The following is a 20,558-nucleotide window of genomic DNA, read 5'->3' on the forward strand; positions in this document are numbered from 1 at the left end:
AGGTCATAGGGTCTTACAGGAGGCATGTATAGGTCTAAAAAGGGCCTACATTTTTTAATTTCATCATGATTTTCCCAAAAATAGTTTGTGATACAAATGTTAAAAGCATGTTAAACATACTTCCTCCCAATTAAGTTATGATAAGAGAATTGCTGGAACAATCTGAGTAACCACAAATATTTTCCCTGGTGTGGAATCGCCCCAATACAATCGAGTGTGAAACTTAACAAACACCCCCCTCTACATCTCGCTCCTCTCATCCCACTCTTCTTCATTGATTTTTGGATGAACAAAACATCTTACCTGAAGTAGATGTTACAGATTGTGCCTTTTTAAAGTGCTTCTTTCAAAGCTGCCTACTTGCATATCTGCAACCCAGATTTGCTAGCTTGGCTTTTCTTTCCTCTTCTTTCCTTTTCTGTGCATCTCTCTCTCTTTTCTGTAGTTGCCTGAGATAGAGCTCTGACCCCTGCCACTCTCTCCTCTATTTACCGGAACGTTCCGCTCCTGGCCATGGAACGTCCTTTTACCAACTGCCCTGCCAGAAGGAGACGCTGAGATAAGCAACCGTTTCAGTCTGAGCTGGATTCAATGGTACATAAGGGGCAGGAGAGATGGGCTCGGGGTAGAAGCTGTGAGGAGAGATGGGGTGTGTTTAGACAAATTTGTCTAAAATTATACCCTGAATTTATTCAGTTAAATTCATTAAATCTTTATTCCCCTATGGGCAATTCATGTGCAGCATAAAATAATGAAACAAGCGATGGGTTTGGGGTGGGGAAGTATTTCCTTTTCCTTGACTTCTGTGAGGGGGAGCCTTGCCTAGCTCTCTCTTCTCATCGAAAAGCATTTGGTTTCAGTGAAACCATTTGATGTAGGCTGTATAACTCACAGGCGGTACAGGAGGCCTTTGTGCCCCACCTAAAACCACTGAACAGCAGGGGTTGTGTTGTATGTTACTGGGGCTGAGTTTGATGCACAGCCAATCAACTGGTTGAGGAAGAGGGATGGTTGAGGCTAAATGGAGGAACAGCATGTTTTCTACTCCGGGCCTCCGAGACAGGAATGAGGGAATAGAGATGGAGCAGTGAGCGGACACAGGAGCCCTCCCCTGAGTGAGCTGGGTTCCACAGCATAGCCAGCCAGCAGAGTTAAATCAAACTCTGCTCCCCATTAAAACTGCTCCCATGTTCCACCCCTCAAAAGGGAACAGGCAGGAGAGGAGAAACCTTGAATAACAACCAGGCCGCTCTGCTGAGATGGAACATTTAGTCCAACGCCACCACCCACGCATAAGTAGGCCTAACTCTCACAATTACATCCTGGCAAGCCTGACATAATCCCTACAGTCTTAGGGATTAGGGGAAATGGTTTAAAAACCATGCTTGTTTAAAAACTCTATCCTAAATGAGTTCTACATGTTTTGAAGATTTAGGTGAAGTGTTTAGTTCCTCTCTGCTCTCACACTCTTCATGGTGAGGCCAAGGCTGCAGTTATCGTTATCAGCCTACAGCACTCACACACACACCTCCCAACATGAGCGCGAGGGTCCCGTCTTCACTGCTCTGTTTGCTAAGTGACATATAGGCTGATACTGTAAGTAGGCTAGTTGTTTCTGTTTGGTCAGTCCAGTCACAGAACACTTCACAACCCCAGAACCTAAACTCTTAGAGAGCAATACCTGAGTCTGCAGTGGCTTGGAGAAACTTAGAGAGGAACCAGGACCAGTCATAACTTTGAACCAAAGTTTTTTTTAAAGTGTGTAAAAGAGTCAAGCATTCAGACCAGCTTTGTCATACTATATATTTTATGTGATAACCAAGCTGGTATTGAGGCCCACCTGAGTGTGTGCTTTGCTTGTTTGGTAATTGTCTGCAATTGGTATAATGACTGTAGCAGCAGTGGTCATCCGGAGGGCTTGCTGCAGGCTTTCATTTCCAGCCCATCACTTACACGCCTGATTCTACTAATAAAGACTTATCCTTGATTAGTTTAAACGATGTTAGTGCTGGGCTGGAGAAAAAGCTTGCACCCCAGTAGGACCAGGGTTTCTGCTGAACTGTATCATTAATATGTGTGTGAGGTTTGTAACAGGTGTGTTCCTCCTCCTGTCCTACAGAGGGAGCCAGAGCGGGAGGAGCAACCTGAAGACGCCATCATGCCTCCCAAATTCAAACGACACCTCAATGATGAAGAGGTCACGGGATCCATATGCAGCGAGAGGGTGAGATACGGGTGGAGGGAGGGATGGAGCAAGGTTCAAGGGTTTTTATTAGTTACATTTACAAAAACATTTCCCAAGTGCAAACTTATTTAAGACGGGGTGGAGAGAGCGGTTGAGAGCGGGACATTGCAGGGAGACAGAGAGGGGAAGGCATCCACGTCCGGCAAGTGGAAATGATCCTAGATATAGGAGACGCAGATGGGTCATGAAAGGAGGGGAACATTGGAAACACAAGGGACAGAGGGGTTAAAGAGAGCAAGAGATGGAGGGATGACACTCCAGAGCCCTCTAGTCAAACGTATGTTCTCCATCATAGTTCCTCTATCCCTTTGCTTCTCTGAGGTTCAGAGAAGACTCCCTCCTCTGTCTCAAGATTGTGTTGTTGTGTTCAGCTGAATTCAAAGAGAAACAGACTTGCTTCTTACATACAGATCTGGCATCTTAATTTGATCACCCTTTTGTTGCAGCAAGTTTTCCTCCTCCACAGGAAAAAGCAAATGGTCGCAAATGGGCTTTGTGTTTAACATAAATGCAACAGAAACCCAAATAAACCCTTTCTCTTCATGCAGGGACAGTTAAGTCATTAGTTCAGATTCAAGTTATAGAATTTGCATTAAAAGGGAGGCTATCCGTTTCCTGCAGGAACAGAATGGCCCAGTCAGATGCTGGTGCTACAGGAATCATTTGGGTCACATTAAGATGCCACATCTGTAACACACACACATCCCTCTCCATTCTCCTCCCTCCATCCCCCTTCTCTGATATTAGCTCTCAGTCCTCTCCTGGCTCCTGGGATCAGACATCCAGGAGTTGGACAGAGCTGAGCAGTGACATGCAGTCAGATGGCTGGGATGGAACATGGGTAGAGGAGAGGAAGAAGGGGGGTTTGGACCACTCATCAGATAAAGGCTTGTCCTTATGATCATATGGATCACATTTAGTTTGTACAACGCGATTCAAACCAGAGCATACCGGACCTATTTTCTCTCCATAACCCCCGATTCCTACCGCAAGCTCTGAACCTTCTCACCCTGATCATCGCAGCTAGCTAGCTGCAATCCGAGTGAGTACTCCTGGCTAACGTCTCTGTCCCGTAGCAAGCACCAATTAGCCTGGAGCTAACCCATGCTAGGCCCATCTCCCGGCTAGCTGAAGAGTTCCATCAGCCACTCCTGGGCTACAATACCTGTTTTGCCAACTGGCCTGCACCCCTTTTACTACCAATACAGGGTACGGAACCCCGCCAATTCTTCACGACTGGACTACCCACGTAATCTGTTCGAGGGGGTTACTCAACTGGCTCCTACGTAGCGATGTCCCCTGAATGCCCATCTGCTAGCCGCGGCCCGCTAGCTGTCTAGAGCATATCAGACTGTTAATAGGTCCATCGGCCAATTTCTCGTGCCACTATTCCTATTTTGCCAATTGGCCTGGGCCCCTTTTACCTCACAAAGCTCTGGTTATCCATCATGACTGGACTACCGACGTAATCTGCCCAAGGTTTTTTTTCTCCAACAGGCCCCTCCGTCACGACATCCCCTGAATGCCCATCTGTCTAGAGCATATTTGACTGTTAGCTGAATAGATCCATTTGCCAATTGGACTAGACCCCTCTGCTACACTGACCTCTACAAATCCATCACGACTGGTCTATCGACGGAAACACACAAGGAGGCTAAAACAGACTTTCCTCCGTCGCTACGTCCCTCTAAGGCCCGCTGCTAGCTTGCTAGCCCCGGCCTGCTAGCTCTCTGAATCGCCGTGTCCCCAGCCAGCCCAACCATTCACTGGACCTTTATGATCACTCTGCTACGCATGCTTCTCCCTAATGTCAATATGCCTTGTCCATTACTGTTCTGGTTAGTGATTATTGTTTTATTTCACTGTAGAGCCTCTAACCCTTCTCAGTATTCCTTAACCAACCATTTAGTTCCATCTCCCACATATGCGATGACATCACCTGGTTTAAATGTTTCTAGAGACAATATCTCTCATCATCACTCAATGCCTAGGTTTACCTCCAATGTACTCACATCCTACCATACCTTTGTCTGAACATTATGCCTTGAATATATTCTATCACGCCCAGAAACCTGCTCCTTTTACTCTCTGTTCCGAAGGTACTAGACAACCAGTTCTGATAGCCTTTAGCCGTACCCTTATCCTACTCCTCTAGTGATGTAGAGGGTAATCCAGGACCTGCAGTGCCTAGCTCCACTCCCATTCCACAGGTGCTCTCATTTGTTGACTTCTGTAACCGTAAAAGCCTTGGTTTCATGCATGTTAACATTAAAGCCTCCTCCCTAAGTTTGTTTTATTCACTGCTTTAGCACACTCTGCCAATACGGATGTCTTAGCCGTGTCTGAATCCTGGCTTAGGAAGACCACCAAAACCCCAGAAATGTCCATCCCTAACCATAACATTTTCCGCCAAGATAGAACTGCCAAAGGGGGCGGAGTTGCAATCTACTGCAGAGATAGTCTGCAGAGTTCTGTCATACTATCCAGGTCTGTACCCAAACAATTCGAGCTTCTACTTCTACTAAAATCCACCTTTCCAGAAATAAGTCTCTCACCATTGCTGCTTGCTATAGACCACCTTCTGCCCCCAGCTGTGCCCTGGACATATCATATGTGAATTTATTGCCCCCCACCTATTTTCTTGTGATGCTAAGTGACCTAAACTAGGACATGCTTAACACCCCGGCCATCCTACAGTCTAAGATTGATGCCCTCAATCTCACACAATTTATCAATGAACCTACCAGGAACAATCCCAAATCCGTAAACACGTGCACCCTCATAGATATCAGCCTAACCAACCTGCCCGCCAAATACACCTCTGCTGTTTTCAACCAAGATCTCAGTGATCCATAAAACACTTCAGCGAGCAGGCCTTTCTAATCGACCTGGCCGGGGTATCCTGGAATGATATTGACCTCATCCCGTCAGTAGAGGATGCTTGGTTATTCTTTAAAAGTGCCTTTCTCACCATCTTAAAAAAAGCATGCTCCGTTCAAAAAATTTTGAACCAGGAACAGATTTAGTCCTTGGTTCACTTCAGACCTGACTGTCCTTGACCAGCACAAAAACATCCTGTGGCGTACTGCAGTAGCATCAAATAGCCCCCGTGATATGCAATTTTTCAGGGAAGTTAGGAACCAATATACACAGGCAGTTAGGAAGGCTAGCTTTTTCAAACAGAAATTTGCATCCTGTAGTACAAACTCAAAAAAAGTTTTGGGACCCTGTAAAGTCCATGGACAATATGAGCACCTCCTCCCAGCTGCCCACTGCACTGAGGCTAGGAAACACTCATCACCGATAAATCCACTATAATTGAGAATTTCAAAAGCATTTTTCTACGGCTGGCCATGCTTTCCACCTGGTTACCCCCACCCCTGTTAACTGCCCGGCACCCCCCTTCAGCAACTCGCCCAAGCCTCCCTATTTCTCCTTCACCCAAATCCAGATAGCTGATGTTCTGAAAGAGCTGCAAAATCTGGACCCCAACAAATCACCTGGGCTAGACAATCTGGACCCTCTCTTTATAAAATTATCCACCGCAATTGTTGCTTCCCCTATTACTAGTCTGTTCAACCTCTCTTTTGTATCGTCTGAGATTCCCAAAGATTGTAAAGCTGCCGCGATCATCCCCCTCTTCAAAGGGGGAGACACTCTAGACCCAAACTGCTACAGACCTATATCTATCCTACCCCGCCTTTCTAAGGTCTTCGAAAGCCAAGTTAACAAACAGATTACCAACCGTTTCGAATCCCACCTTACCTTCTCCGCTATGCAATCTGGTTTCAGAGCTGGTCATGGGTGCACCTCAGCCACGCTCAAGGTCCTAAACGATATCATAACCGCCATCGATAAGAGACATTACTGTGCAGCCGCATTCATCGACCTGGCCAAGGCTTTCGACTCTGTCAATCACCACATTCTTATCGACAGACTAAACAGCCTTGGTTTGTCAAATGACTGCCTCGCATGGTTCACCAACTACTTTCCTGATAGAGTTCAGTGTGTCAAATCGGAGGGCCTGTTGTCTGGACCTCTGGCAGTCTCTATGGGGGTGCCACAGGGTTCAATTCTCAGGCCGACTCTCTTCTCTGTATACATCAATTATGTCGCTCTTGCTGCTGGTGATTCTCTGAGCTACCTCTACGCAGAGGACACCATTCTGAATACTTCTGGCCCTTTGGACGCTGTTAACTAACCTCCAGACGAGCTTGGTGGAGGGGGAAAGAGGAGGAACTAAACACTTTACCTAAATCTTTAACACTACAACATTAAAATGACATTCTAGACAATTTTATGCTTCCAATTTTGTGCCAACAGTTTCCTGTTTCAGCATGACATTGCCCCCATGCGCAAAGCGAGGTCCATACAGAAATGGTTTGTCAAGATTGTTGTGGAAGAACTTGACTGGCCTGTACAGAGTCCTGACCTCAACCCCATCTAACACTTTCGAGATGAATTGGAATGCCGACTGCGACCCAGGCCTAATTGCCCAACATCAGTGCCCGACTTCATTAATGCTCTTGTGGCTGAATGGAAGCAAGTCCCCACAGAAATGTTCCAACGTCTAGTGGAAAGGCTGTTATAGCTGCAAAGGGGGGACTAACTCCATATTCATGCCCATTATTTTGGAATGAAATGTTCGACGAGTAGATGTCCACATACTTTTAGTCATATAGTGTATTTATATGTGTGGGCTCCCGAGTAGCTCAGCGGTCTAAGGCACTGCATCTCAGTGCTAGAGTTGTCACTACGGACCTTGATTCAATTCCAGGCTGAATCGCAACTGGCCGTGATTGAGGTCCCATAGGGCGGCGCACAATTGGCCCAGCATCGTCCGGGTTTGGCCGGGGTAGGCCGTTATTGTAAATAAGAATTTGTTCTTAACTAGTTAACTAAATAAAAATATGACTGAGGCTAGATATAGAATTTATGGAGCTCTCTTTGGCATGTTTTTGGGGATTCCTCTCCACTGTTGTTGCCACTCTGATAGGCCTGCTGTATGTTATGGTTGTTATGGAATAAGATTGAACAAGGATCTGATATCCCTGATAAGGATGTGGTTTACCCCAGTCTGTCTGAGTTACCTGGTAATGGCTAGTAAAGTCCACACGACAGGAGAAGAATAATAAGCAGAGACATTCTGTTTATTCTGTAGCCAACTCGCCTCCTGAGAAAGATGTACAAAATCACCTCAGTCGGTTTTATACCATTCCTTCACTGTGATCAGTTTTATACACAGTCTATTATAGGGTTTTAACTGAGCTCAGTTTTAACCCACATTTATATAGGGTCTTATATAACACAATTGAAGAGTCTGTCTTGTTGGAGGTAGGTATATGATGGTTGGTAAGCTGACCTCAGATCAGCCAGTCTCTGGAAGCCTAACCACCAGGGTAGCCTATTGGTTAGAGTGTTGGACTAGTAACCGGAAGGTTGCAAGTTCAAACCCTTGAGCTGACAAGTCTGTCGTTCTGCCCCTGAACAGGCCGTTAACCCACTGTTCCTAGGCCGTCATTGAAAATAAGAATTTGTTCTTAACTGACTTTCCTATTTAAATAAAGGGGGGGGGGAAATAAAAAATACTACTCAGCTCCTCTTAATAGACTCCATGCTCTAATACACTGTGAAAGGCAAAACAAACAACATTCTCTCTCAAGTAATGTTTATAGCAACAAGACACACAGGAGACCAGCACAACAGAGCAGAAATATATATTTTTTATTAGCTTATGTAAGCAAAACAGAAAATAGATTAGATGTTGCATGGTTTCTGAATGATCATGTAATTGATTTGATTTGCCTCCATGTCATTGTATTCCGTATCAGTGGTGGTGTGTCTGACCCCTGACATCTAACCTTTGCCCCCTCACAGAGGAACCTGCTGGAGGAAGACTCTGATGAAGAGGAGGACTTCTTCCTGTGAGTAAAACATTAGTGTGTTTGACTGAATTGACCGCCTATTTCTTATACAGTGCTGTGTATGTGGAGGTACAGATTCTTTGTATGTTTCTTTCAGGAGGGGACCAACTGGACCCAGATTTGGAGCTGGAAGTGACAAAATCAGACAGTAAGTGTGTATGCACATGACGTGTGTGTGTTTGGGATGGGGGGCACGAGTCTACACTCTTATATTTGAAATTATGAACAAAAGATGTCATTCTGTTTTTTGTTAATATTCTCTGCTTTTCTGAACCATCAACAAATCTGACAAAAAAAATTGTATGAGTTCTTTGATTCATTATTTTATTGAAGAACTACATATGTTTCTGTGGAACTGCTGAACACAGTTGATTTAGATGGTTCTTAGTAGTACTGCCTCTTATTGGAACCCTCGCTGTTACCAAGTTAGAGGTAATCTTTTGGGCAACAGCTGTTCTAGCGATTGGTCTGATGTCACCGCCAATGCCCACAGCACATCTGTTCTAGAATCCTAACCCCGCTGCTCTTCCGGTCTGTCTCCGGTCTGTCTCCGGTCTGTCTCCGGTCTGTCTCTGGTCTGTCTCTGGTCTGTCTCTGGTCTGTCTCCGGTCTGTCTCCGGTCTGTCTCCGGTCTGTCTCCGGTCTGTCTCCGGTCTGTCTCCGGTCTGTCTCCGGTCTGTCTCCGGTCTGTCTGTTCAGTAAAAAACACAAAAGAGTGGTGATTTCCAGACAGACACTTGGTGCATCACACCACGTATTGCTTGACATAGTCGGTGCCCTTGAGCCGGTGCTTGGTGGAGTCAAAGACCTCCTCATCTGGAGCTCTTGGAGGACAGCTTGACACAGACCTCGCTGTGTTTCTCCAGGCGGCTGGGATGAAAGCACCGGCCGCAGTGCTCCCATGTCTTCAGCTTGGAGCTGGCCGCACTTATCCCAAATCGATGTTTCGTCTCCACCTGAATGAAGTAATTATCCTAATTTGTTTATTACTTTGACAAATGTCAAATACATTGAGTTTCCTCAGTCATTATGAATACAACACTACACACATTTAAAATGGTCAAGAATAAAACAGAATTATTTCCATTGTGGTCCTCCTCGTTATCAGATGGGCAAGCGAATGCACAGCTCAGGCACTCTAAAGGCACTTTACACACAATTAAATTGAATAAATGCATACAAAATGCAGTATGTATTTCAAATAGGCCTACATGTGATCACAACAATAAATTAGAAAAGAAATCCATTAAGGAAAATGTGACTTGCTTCATTCAGCTCTTGGAAAGTATTTTTGTGGCAGTGGGTAGGATTGCCTGAACATGTGAACATTAGTTTGGTGTCTGTCTCTAGCTTGAACGGTTCAAGAGTTATTACTGTGGGAGGTTATTTTATGCAAATGTATGAATGTTTATTTAGTTATAGTTGATAAACGTTTTAAAGAATTTGAAGTTGGGATAGCCTGAACATGTGAAAGTTAGTTTGGTTTCTCTAACTTGAACAGTTCAATATTTTACTGTTGGTGAGTTGTTTTATGTACATTTCTAAAGTTATAGTTGATAAACATTTTAAAGAATGTGATGTTCGGATAGCCTGCACATTTTAAAGTTGGTTTGGTGTCTCTAGCTTGAACAGATCAAGAGTTACTGTTGGTGAGTTATTATTTTCTATGCTAATTTATGCAAATGTATATATTTGATAAAGATTCAAAAGAATTTGAAGTTAGGATAGCCTGAATGTTTTAAAGTTGGTCTTGTTTTTTAATTGGCTAAGGAGCAGGACCATTTTGAATAGCTACCTCTGTATTCCTATGGTTCTCATTCAAACTCATGTTTATTTATTTGAAATGGTTGTAGTTCAAAAGGTGTAAATACTATAAAAACTATTTTGACAGGCAATCTAAGTAGGGTTAGTCTGAACATGTCAGCGCTGGTTTGGAGTTGATAGCTTAAATGGTGAAAGAGGAGATGGGTCTAGAATTTTAGATTTCTTTACCATTCTAGTCTATGGCCCTTTTTTTGCCATTGAAATGCATTGGAATCAATAACAATGAGCTGTTAGCTGATATTAGCTAGTTACTTTTCAACACCAACAAACAGTTGTAACGTTTTATTGGTAGCAGATAGGGCTGTGGCGGTCATTCATGAAATGTGTCAGATGGTTATTGTCAAGCAAAATGTTGCCCGTCTCACACGTTTAGCATCTTCAGGCCTCCACACGTACACACTGCTGCTGCATGCCTGTGGAACATCTGCATTTTAACAAGTCTAATAAATTCATTTTAATATAAACCATAACAATAAATCCATTATTTTAGGTAGGTAAAGAAACATTGTGATATGAAAAAAATGTATTTCAGATTAATTGAATATGAGTTGGCCTGTTACTGTATGTTATCTGGCTATGTGACATGCCATAGGCTGTTGGCTTGTTCATTTAGCAGACAAGATATGCTTAAGTCCCGTGTCATTACTTTATATGATTTGATAGTAAGAAGAATATAATTGAACTTAGCTGAATACAATCGAAAGGCCCCATTCTGCAGCGCGTGCGCATATGAAGGCTATGTTGAATGTAAAAGTGATCATTTGAAACCAGTCCTATAGGCTACGCTAGATTTAGAGTTATTTAGCAACTTTAGTTGTTAATGATACAAACCTTTATATGTTTTGATTTCTAAGACATTCTATGTGCTGCATGATTCAACTATAGGCTATTGATGATTTGAGAAAGTCGCAAAAAAAGCTTAGGCTCTGTTCCTTGCATCAGGCTGCACACAATGTACTCTCATCAAGTGACCATATCACCCTATTCTTAATATTCTCTTCACTAGTATGTTAAATTAGTTTAGATTTAGAATGGCCCATTATCAAATGGACAGGGAAAAAATACAAATGCTTATGCAGTCGAATAGCAAATGGAAGCTGCTTTTCCATCTGTTCGTTAGTGTAGGATACTCTGGGTGTTTCACTCCATGCAGCAAACATTGTTTGAGGAGCATGCAACCTCTCACTGCACGACAGGTGATATTCCAACAAAACTCTGAATGCCATGGGCTCCCCAACCTTGTTCCTGCAGCTGCCAATTGCTTCATTTGGGAAACCAGGTGAAATCTGTCGGGAACGTCGAAAGTAACATGTTTTCACAAGGAAACATATTTCATTAAACTGTTGACAGCTACTCTCTCTGCTTGCTTGAGAAAGTAATGGAGGAGATGGAAAAGCACAGTGGTGATATATTCTGCAGCTAAAGGTAGCCAAATGTGTCACCCTATTAATTATGAAATTATTTTTAAAAGTCCTATTACTAGGCCATTCAAAATCAAATATACATGCACTATTGTAGGCTAACTCTGTAAGCCACCCTGCATAATCAATGAACCAACAGCATCACCTAGGCCTATACGTTCTCTCTCAGACGCATGAATAGAAACTTTAAAGTGTAGCATAAGATAACCAGTTCATCTAGTATTCATAATAATACAGTCCACACTCAAAGGTGATTACTAGAATTTGAATAATTTTGGAGTATAGGCTGGACCAATTAAACCTATTAAATCCGTTTTTTATATATATATATATATATGTTTCTGTGCTGCATAATATGCATAGGCTATGTGTTGTATAAGGAACTGCACAATCATCATTGTAATATGTTTTCAGTCTTGGGCACGTATATAGGTCTATGTGTATGTATAAGCTCTAATATGTGTATGGGTGTCTTGAATTAACCATTACCTTTTCAAAGTGCTGTCTATTTCGTTGTTAGGCTTTGAGTTGGATACTACCAACACATGTCCTGAGTGCATAAGAGGAGATTACGGTGAATGGTCACGTGGAATTTTACTGTGGTCATGACTGCCGGCGTGGCGGTAATACGGTCACCGCAACAGCCCTAGTATCAGATAATTCTGTTCTGATTCCAGATTTGAATAGCAGAGAAGTAGATCAAGATGTCACACACTTAATGTTTTGTCTAAAGTGCTATGAAAGTGGTGAAAAATGTCAGTTTGTAAAAAGTTAGAGAATTTTGTTTATGCGGCTACTAAAACAGCTGTATCGTTAGATTGGTAGAAAATATTTTTGAACTGATTTCAGATTTGAATAGCAGAGAAATATAGGAATATCTCAAATGCTCTAATTTGTGGATAAAGTAGCTGATTTGTGTCATGTTGCATTCACAGTGACTGGAATGTTGGAAGTCATGTTGTCAAAATGGAAGCTTTAGAATGTTGAAGAAACCCCATAGAAATGGATGAAGTTTAATAAAAGTTTAAAAAGTATAGATAGTATCAGAAAGCTGTATACATACACACTATTCCAAACTAGTCTGCAAGTTTTAAGGTTTCCATCATAAACGGTGTAAGAGGCATAGCACTGTAAAGAATAGTATAACTAGGTCAGAAAGTGGTACAATATTTAAAGTGGAACTGACAGCATTTTAACTACTTTGCAGATATGAAACAACCAGACATACCAGTAAAAAATATACAATTCCTAGTTTATGCTTCAAAACCAACTTTATAAGAGGTTTTAAAAATAGGTTATATTTTCCTCAAACTTCCATGACGCACACTAAGGCATTGTTGGCAGACTGTATGGATGCAGTTCAATGCATGATTCATATAATTCAACAAAACATTTCTTGGTAGTCCAAAAAATATTACTATCAGGTTGTAAATCACAGCTGGTCTGACACATTGTTTGCTGCCTCAATGACTCAATATTTTAAACAAAAATGGGAGGCTATAACGAAGGCTGGGAATGTCAATACAATCAAACTAGCAAGCGCAATGATCACAAGTCGGTCATCATGTGTTTAATAGGCTACGTGTCAAACACGTGTCAAACACAAGGCCCGCGGTCCGAATAGGACAAACAAGCGAGTATAAATGAGTCATCTACTAGTTACAGCCTGATGTGCTCGAAAGGGGGAATTCAACTTCAGCTGCACTGCTTTCATGTGTCAGATTTACAGCAGAGGGAAAGTGTACAGACACATGCCACAGTCCTAGCTACTAAAATGGCGCAGTCTGGCTTTGGTTTTTAGAGCTTGACAATGAATAACCATAAAACTAAACCTGCAACAAAACACCATACAGCAATGCTGCATTCAACTGCACCGGTGATCCATGCAGTGCAAATGTTTAAATGTTACAACAACCTATGTTTTTGTTATTTAGAGTTATTAAATACTCTTTGATTTGGGTCACAGCATATTATGCAGATCTGCAAGTATAGCAGCAAAGGCTGGACAAATATGATTTCTCTGTTTTTGTTTTAATATGTTAATGCGATATACAGCATCTTTATATACATAAGTGGACAGGGACATAGCAGGCAAGTTCCCATTCAGTTGTGGGTCGGGACAAGCATGCATTGGTAGGCAAGCTGCAGAAGAACGAGCAGGCTACTATTCTCCATCTTTTATCAGTGCAGTTTTGATGGCAAACGAACTAAAAAGTTTGATAGTGTTAATCTAATGTTCCCTTGTTAGATAGATTTAGCTCATCTCGCTCTGGTCTGGCTAGCATTAGTTGTTGATCTTGTTGATGTGTATAAGCAACTGAGGTTGTTTGACCAATAGGACTGTAAAGTTTCTAAATGTAGGAGGACACCCGAGGTATTTACAGAAGTCCATTCAGGTGTATTTTGTGGCTTTTGACGAATGTGTTCTAATGCTCTAAAGTCGCGCTGTTGCTATGCCTGTAAACACAGTCCAGTTAAAAGTGAATGATGGCAGGCCTGTAGGTCAGAATCCACCTTCATCAGAAAAATCTCCTGGATGTACTTCTCTACCTTTGCCTTGAACTGTTCCCTTGCTTTCTTCTCCACCAAAGCCTGAGTGTCCATCTTGGCCCCACTCTTCATCAGGTTCAATTCCTGGGTGACACTGATCAGATTGGCCTTCAGATATGCCATCAACTGGTCAGCCTCATAATAAAAGACTTTCAATACCATCTTATGTCAGTAGATCCTGTATAGTTGGGGTCTGAGTCTTGATCTGAATATGTTTCTTCACGACCTGCCTTCTGAACTTTAAAGTAGGACGCGGGTTGCCCTCTGGTGTGACTGGCCGGAATATCTCCTTCTTGGGACCATTGTTAGGCACAGTGACTCTGGATGTAATGGAAGGCAATGGCGTCTTGGTGGCCATTTTGGCTCCATGGACTTCCTTCAATGGCTTGGCACTATGGAGGAAGATGTCTTCCACTACACATTGGTCTCGGCTTCCGAATGTGAGGAAAACTATCCTTCCCTGTCTGCTGATATGTTGGAGCTGCATGCAGTCCTCGACGAATCCCATTGCAGATAGCACTCTTTTGCACAACTGGGATTCTGGAAGGAGGATGTGGCTTATTTTCGTCTGTCACAATCTTTCCCACTGCCTTCAAACTGGCAATTTGTTGCAGAGCACACTTTCTTCAGTCAACTCCAGTACTGGGATTCTGTAGGAAGGATGCGAGGTGTGATGAACCTTCTGGTTGAGCTCAGGAAGCTTCTCGGTGGCCCTGGGTTGAGGTGGTGGGGCAGGATGAAGGGAGTTGGTACTGGCAGCACCAAGGTTCCCTATTGAAGCATTATCTTCTTGTATCGGCTGCAGGATTCTCCTCAGCATCAATGATATGGACAGTCATCTTTCACGCCTTGTTCTGCAATCTCAACTTTTCGTCTAGTAACACGTTCTATATTTTATGGTGGGCTGCTGTAATAACTATGTCTCAGGTGGAATCTGAGATTGTCTTCTTGATACTGGTGTTCTATGTTCAGTATTCAGTCACCAGAATGTTCAAAGGGAATGTTTGGCATGTATTGATCAGTTGTGACATGGCTGGCTCACATAGAATTACAATGACATTCTGTGCTTATGTAGTTGTGATGTCATAATGGAACAATACTTCTGAAAATGGTGAATAATATGACTTACCTGTGTTGAACTGCTTGCCCTCATATCTAAACATGGCTCCTTTCATTGAGGGGGAAAAGTATTACTGTACTCACTGAAATCATATAACAGATTGTATATCAAATTATTTTGTAATCTGACAATGGAGTGTGTCTCTGTGTGCATGCGTGCGCATGAGCGTATGTGTGCTCCCCACACACACCCCAGTACTGGCAGAGTTCAGACAGAGAGCCCAGCCCACAGACTCTGTTGGAATTCATTAACAGAGTCTAACATTGTTTACCAGTGTTCTGATTATTATGTAACACTACCTTTTTAGCGTTGTTTACATCATTGGGTAGTAAGGCTGCTAGTCTTTGAAGACGTGTAGTGTGTTTTTCCATATTCGCGACAGCAGCACAGAGCAATAGAGAACAACGCAGGTCATTGTTAAGACGGATTGGCACCAGACTCTCCTGTTCCCCTCTCTGGTCACACTGTGATGCTGTTATAAATAATTAGGCCTAATTAGATCATAACTGATCAAAATGTTTGTTTGTTTGGTGGGGAGCTAACCCCTGCCCTGCACCCCTCACCCCTGCCCCAGGTCAGATTGTAACTTGTGTTTGTGTGTTCTGGTGGTGTTTTAATGGTTATATTCTCCATAGGGACACAGCAGCACATTGAACTCCAGTTATGTGGGGATCTTACATAATCATCAGCCCAGTTTTAACTTTTCCAAAAGTTAAATTCTTCTGCAACACATACTCTTCCTTTCCCTCTCCCTCATTCTGTGTGTGTGTGTGTGTGTGTGTGTGTGTGTGTGTGTGTACGTACGTACGCACGCCATGGCAGGATCAGCTGGGCACAGGTGAGGGTAGTAGTCAGTCTAAGTGTGGTCCAGGACCGTGGTAGAGAGGACATCTACTCTAATTTTATTGGTCAGATGAAGCGAAATGCTTGTGTTCCTAGCTCCAACAGTGCAGTAATATCTAACAGTACACACATCTAAAAGTAAAATAATGGAATTAAGAATTATTTAACTATTATGATGAGCATTGTCTGAGTGGTATTGATTAGAATAGAGTAAAACCGGTTCAGCCCCTGGTACGACCGTGATCTGGCAGAGTTGCTCCACCTCAAGAACACCATTTGGTTAAAGGTTCAGCACACGCATACTCAGGCTGATTGGCTCTCGTTCAGGCAAATGAGAAATAAGTGCAGTCAAGGGTATCTGGAAGGCCAAAGTTAGTTACTTTAAGTAGCAGTTCTCTCTCTGGGTCTAACCCCAAGAAGTTCTGGAAAATGGTGAAAGACCTGGAGAATAAACCCTTCTCCTCACAGCTGCCCATGTCCCTTACTGTTTGTGATGTGGTTGTTACTGGCTGAGCTCTTTAATCACCACAAAACATTGTCAGGATTCCTATTTGACTCCACCATGCCTTCTTGCCTGTCCAACACTTCTTAATCCCTCAGCCCTTCTAATGCAACTATCCCTGATGCTCCTCCCTCTCTTTACCCTGCCCCGCTACACGGTTTCTCCCTGCAGGCAGTCACTCAGTCTAAGGTGCTATAAGATCTCCTTAACCTTGACCCCCAAAAAAATATTTGGGTCAGATGGTTTACATCCTTTCTTCTATAAGGTTGCAGCCTTTATCATCCCCGAGCCTATCTCTCACCTTTTATAACCTGTCTCTGGAGAGGTTCCCAGTTCTTGGAAGGCAGCCACGGTGCATCCTATATTTAAAGGGGGATATCAAGCTGATCCTAACTGTTATAGGCCAATTTCTATCTTGCCCTGTTTATCTTAGTGGAAAAACGTGTCAATAATCAACTGACTGGCTTGCTTGATGTTTAGTGTTTTCTCTGATATGCTATCTGGTTTCTGCTCAGTTTATGGATGTGTCACTGCAACCTTAAGTCATCTGATGTCACCATTGCCCTTGATTCTAAGCAATGTTGTGCGCCTATTTTTATTGACTTGGCCAAAGCTTTTGATACAGCACACCATTCTATTCTTGTGGATCATCTAAGGAAAATTGGTGTCTCTGAGAGGTCTTTGGCCTGGTTACCCCAACTGTCTCTCTTAAAGAGTGCCGTGTGTAAAGTAAGAACATCTGCTATTTAGGGCACTGGCTGTCAGCAAGGGAGTCCCTCCAGGCTCGATACTAGGCTCCACACTCCTATCAATTTACATCAACAACATAGCACAGGCAGTAGGAAGCTCTCTCATCCATTTTATAAGCAGATGTTAGTCTTAAACTCAGCTGGCCCCTCCCCGGATTTTGTGTTAAACGCTCTAAAACAAAGCTTTCTTAGTGTCCAACAAACGTTCTTGACAACCCCCCCCCCCCCCCCCCCATCAGTGTGATTAACACCTCTTGAGCTTGAGAATATGGCTAGACAGTACACTGTCCTTCTCAGCACATCTCCAAGCTACAGGCTAAGGTTTAATCTAGACTTTGTTTCCTCTATCGAAATCACACACAAAAAAAAATCTCTGTTTTTTACCCAATTTTGTGGTATCCAATTGGTAGTTAGTCTTGTCTCATTGCTGCAACTCCCGTAATGACTCGAGAGGCAAAGGTCGAGAGCCGTGCATCCTCCGAAACCCAACCAAGCCACACTGCTTCTTGACACAATGCCCACTTAACCCGGAAGCCAGCCGCACCAATGTGTCAGAGGAAACACCGTGCACCTGGCGACCATGTCAGCGTGCACTGCGCCCGGCCTGCAACAGGAGTCGCTGGGACAAGGACATCCCTGCCGCCCAAACCCTCCCCTAACCCGGACGACACTGGGCCAATTGGGTCTCCTGGTTGTGGCTGGCTGCGACAGAGCCTGGACTCGAACCCAGAATCTCTAGTGGCGCAGTGCCTTAGACCACCGCGCCCCTCGGGAGACCTTGCTCCTCTTTCACCCCAGCTGCCAAACTAACCCTGATTCAGATGACCATGCTAAGTTACAGAGACGTAATTTATAGGTCGGCAGGTAAGGCTGCTCTCGACCGGCTAGATGTTCTTTACCATTCGGCCATTAGATTTGCCACCAATGCTCCTTATAGGACACATCACTGCATTCTATACTCCTCTGTAAACTGGTCATCTAAGTATACCTGACGCAACACCCACTGGTTGATGCTTATTTATAAAAACCCTCTTGGGCCTCACTCCCCCCATCTGAGATACCTACTGCAACCCTCATCCTCCACAACACCAATTCTGCCAGTCACATTCTGTTAAAGGTCACACATCACTGGGTTGCTCCTCTTTTCAGTTTGCTGCAGCTAGCGACTGGAACGAGCTGCAAAAAACACTCAAACTCGATAGTTTTACATTCATCTCTACATTCAAAGACTCATCATGGACACTATTACTGATACTTGTGGCTGCTTCACATGATGTATTGTCTCTACCTTGCACTTTGTGCTGTTGTCTATGCCTAACTATATTTATACAATGTTTATGCTGTTACCATGTTTTGCTGCTACCGTGTTGTTGTTGTGTTGCTACCATGCTGTGTTGTTGTCTTAAGTCTCTCTTTATGTAGTGTTGTGGTGTCTCGTCATGTGTGTTTTGTCCTACATTTGTATTTTTAATCCCAGCCCCATCCCCGCAGGAGGCCTTTTGCCTCTTGGTAGGCCGTTAAGAATTTGTTCTTAAATTACTTGCCTAGTTAAATAAAGGTTTAAAAAATGTATAGGTCCAGAGAATTTTGTGTGTGTGTGTGTGTGTGTGTGTGTGTGTGTGTGTGTGTGTGTGTGTGTGTGTGTGTGTGTGTGTGTGTGTGTGTGTCAGTGGCGCCAACAGATATGGCAGCTCTGCTTCTAGCTCCTAAGCAACTTTGCAGTATTTTTGTTTTGTGTGTTATTTCTAACATTATTAGCCCAGAAAATGTTTTGTATTATTACATACAGCCGGAAAGAACTTTTGGATATCAGAGTGCAGGTATTACGACCAGGAATACTAATTTCCCAAATTGAATCCTTTGTACCCCCCCATGGCAATTGAACTTATTCCAGAGGCTGCTCCAAAACACAGCCGGAAGAGAAGAGGCATTCAGTGTGGACTTCTAGTCCGACTCAGGAAGCATGCACCCCATCCACCGCTTATATAGTATATTTCTTGCTAATGTTCAGTGTCTGGATAATAAAGTAGACAAGCACAGGGCGAGGATCTCCTTCCAGAGCGACATCAGGGATTGTAACATACTGTGTTTCACGGAAACGTGGCTCTCTCGGGACATACTGTCCACGTCCATACAGCCAGCTTGGTTCTCAGTACATCGCGCAGACAGGAATAAAGAACTATCCAGGAAGAAGAAAGGCGGGGTGAATCTTTCATGGTATTACCTCCCAATAGAATACCTCCCAATTTTCTTTGGTTATAGTCACAGCCGTGTATATTCCCCCTCACGCCGATACCACGACGGCCCTTGTTAGCAGTTGATGTTATTCTTCAATAACACAGACCCCAAAGCAAATCAGGGAGAAAAATTCAAAGATTTAGAGTAACTGTAGTGATGCCACAACCCCTGCGATGCCGTGCCTTAGACCGCTGCGCGACTCGGGAGGCCTAGAAACATATTCTATTCTTATTTACAATAAAAGTTATTAAATTAGTTCTCCATAGTTCCACATTTATTCAAAGAGAACAAATCATAGTTGTTATGCTGGGAAGTAGATGTTTATTTTTCTCTGTCCTTAATGTTTCTCCACTGAACAAAGAGACGGGATGAAGTTTATATTCCAACCCTAGCCTGTGGTTGATCAATTAGAATTCCTTGTAGTAAAATTGAGCCAATGGCCAAATAACAAGTACCCCTTTTAAGATCAATGTATAGACAATTTGGACCAATGAGAACTTGCCACATGTAGCTATAAGTCCAGGACTGAAATTCCTCCCGTGTCCCTGACCCATTCATCTTCAAAGAAACAACTATTTCCATTGATCGTTAATTCCCTCTTGACCTCTAGTCCTCTGCGTTGCATATTTATCTTTGAATATTCTTACACCCTCAAAGAACTACACTGGACTTTATGCAAACTGTAAACCATATATCCCTTGACTCTAGGGATTTTAACAAAGCAAATTTGAGGAAAAAGCTACCAAAGTTCTACCAACACATTGACTGTAGTGCTCGCGCTGGAAAAACATTGGACCACTCAACCTAACTTTTTGAAATGCCTACAAGGCTTTCCCCCGCGCTCCCTTCGGCAAATCTTATCATGACTCCATTTTGCTGCTCCCTTTATATAGGCAGAATTCAAACAGGAAGTATACGTGCTAAGGTCTATTCAACGCTGGTCTGACCTATCGGAATCCATGCTTCAAGATTATTTTGATCACGTGGACTGGGATATCTTCCGGGTAGCCTCTGAGAATAACATTGATGAATACACGGATACAGTGACTAAGTTCATCAGGATGTGTATAGGAGATGTTGTACCCATTGTGACTATTAAAATCTACCCAACACGAAACTGTGGATAGATGGCAGCATTCGAA

At 43.2% G+C, this 20,558-nt stretch overlaps 1 protein-coding gene across 3 annotated transcripts in view; it reads left to right on the forward strand.

Annotated features, from left to right (window-relative positions):
- LOC115108490 (vesicle-associated membrane protein 4-like) overlaps nucleotides 1-20,558 on the forward strand; it is a 39,733-nt gene that overhangs the window by 2,085 nt on the left and 17,090 nt on the right. For 2 of the 3 annotated variants that reach the window (XM_029632884.2, XM_029632883.2), the window contains exons 2-4: nucleotides 2,120-2,224; nucleotides 8,123-8,169; nucleotides 8,267-8,317. In XM_029632884.2, coding sequence (XP_029488744.1) covers nucleotides 2,159-2,224; nucleotides 8,123-8,169; nucleotides 8,267-8,317 — 164 coding nt within the window. In that variant the 5' untranslated portion in view covers nucleotides 2,120-2,158. Of the gene's footprint in view, nucleotides 1-545; nucleotides 595-2,119; nucleotides 2,225-8,122; nucleotides 8,170-8,266; nucleotides 8,318-20,558 lie in introns of all 3 variants that reach the window. The other variant, XM_029632882.2, reaches the window with a different exon arrangement.

The sequence above is a fragment of the Oncorhynchus nerka genome, linkage group LG24 (assembly GCF_034236695.1).
Source record: "Oncorhynchus nerka isolate Pitt River linkage group LG24, Oner_Uvic_2.0, whole genome shotgun sequence".
Classification (NCBI taxonomy): Eukaryota; Metazoa; Chordata; class Actinopteri; order Salmoniformes; family Salmonidae; genus Oncorhynchus; species Oncorhynchus nerka.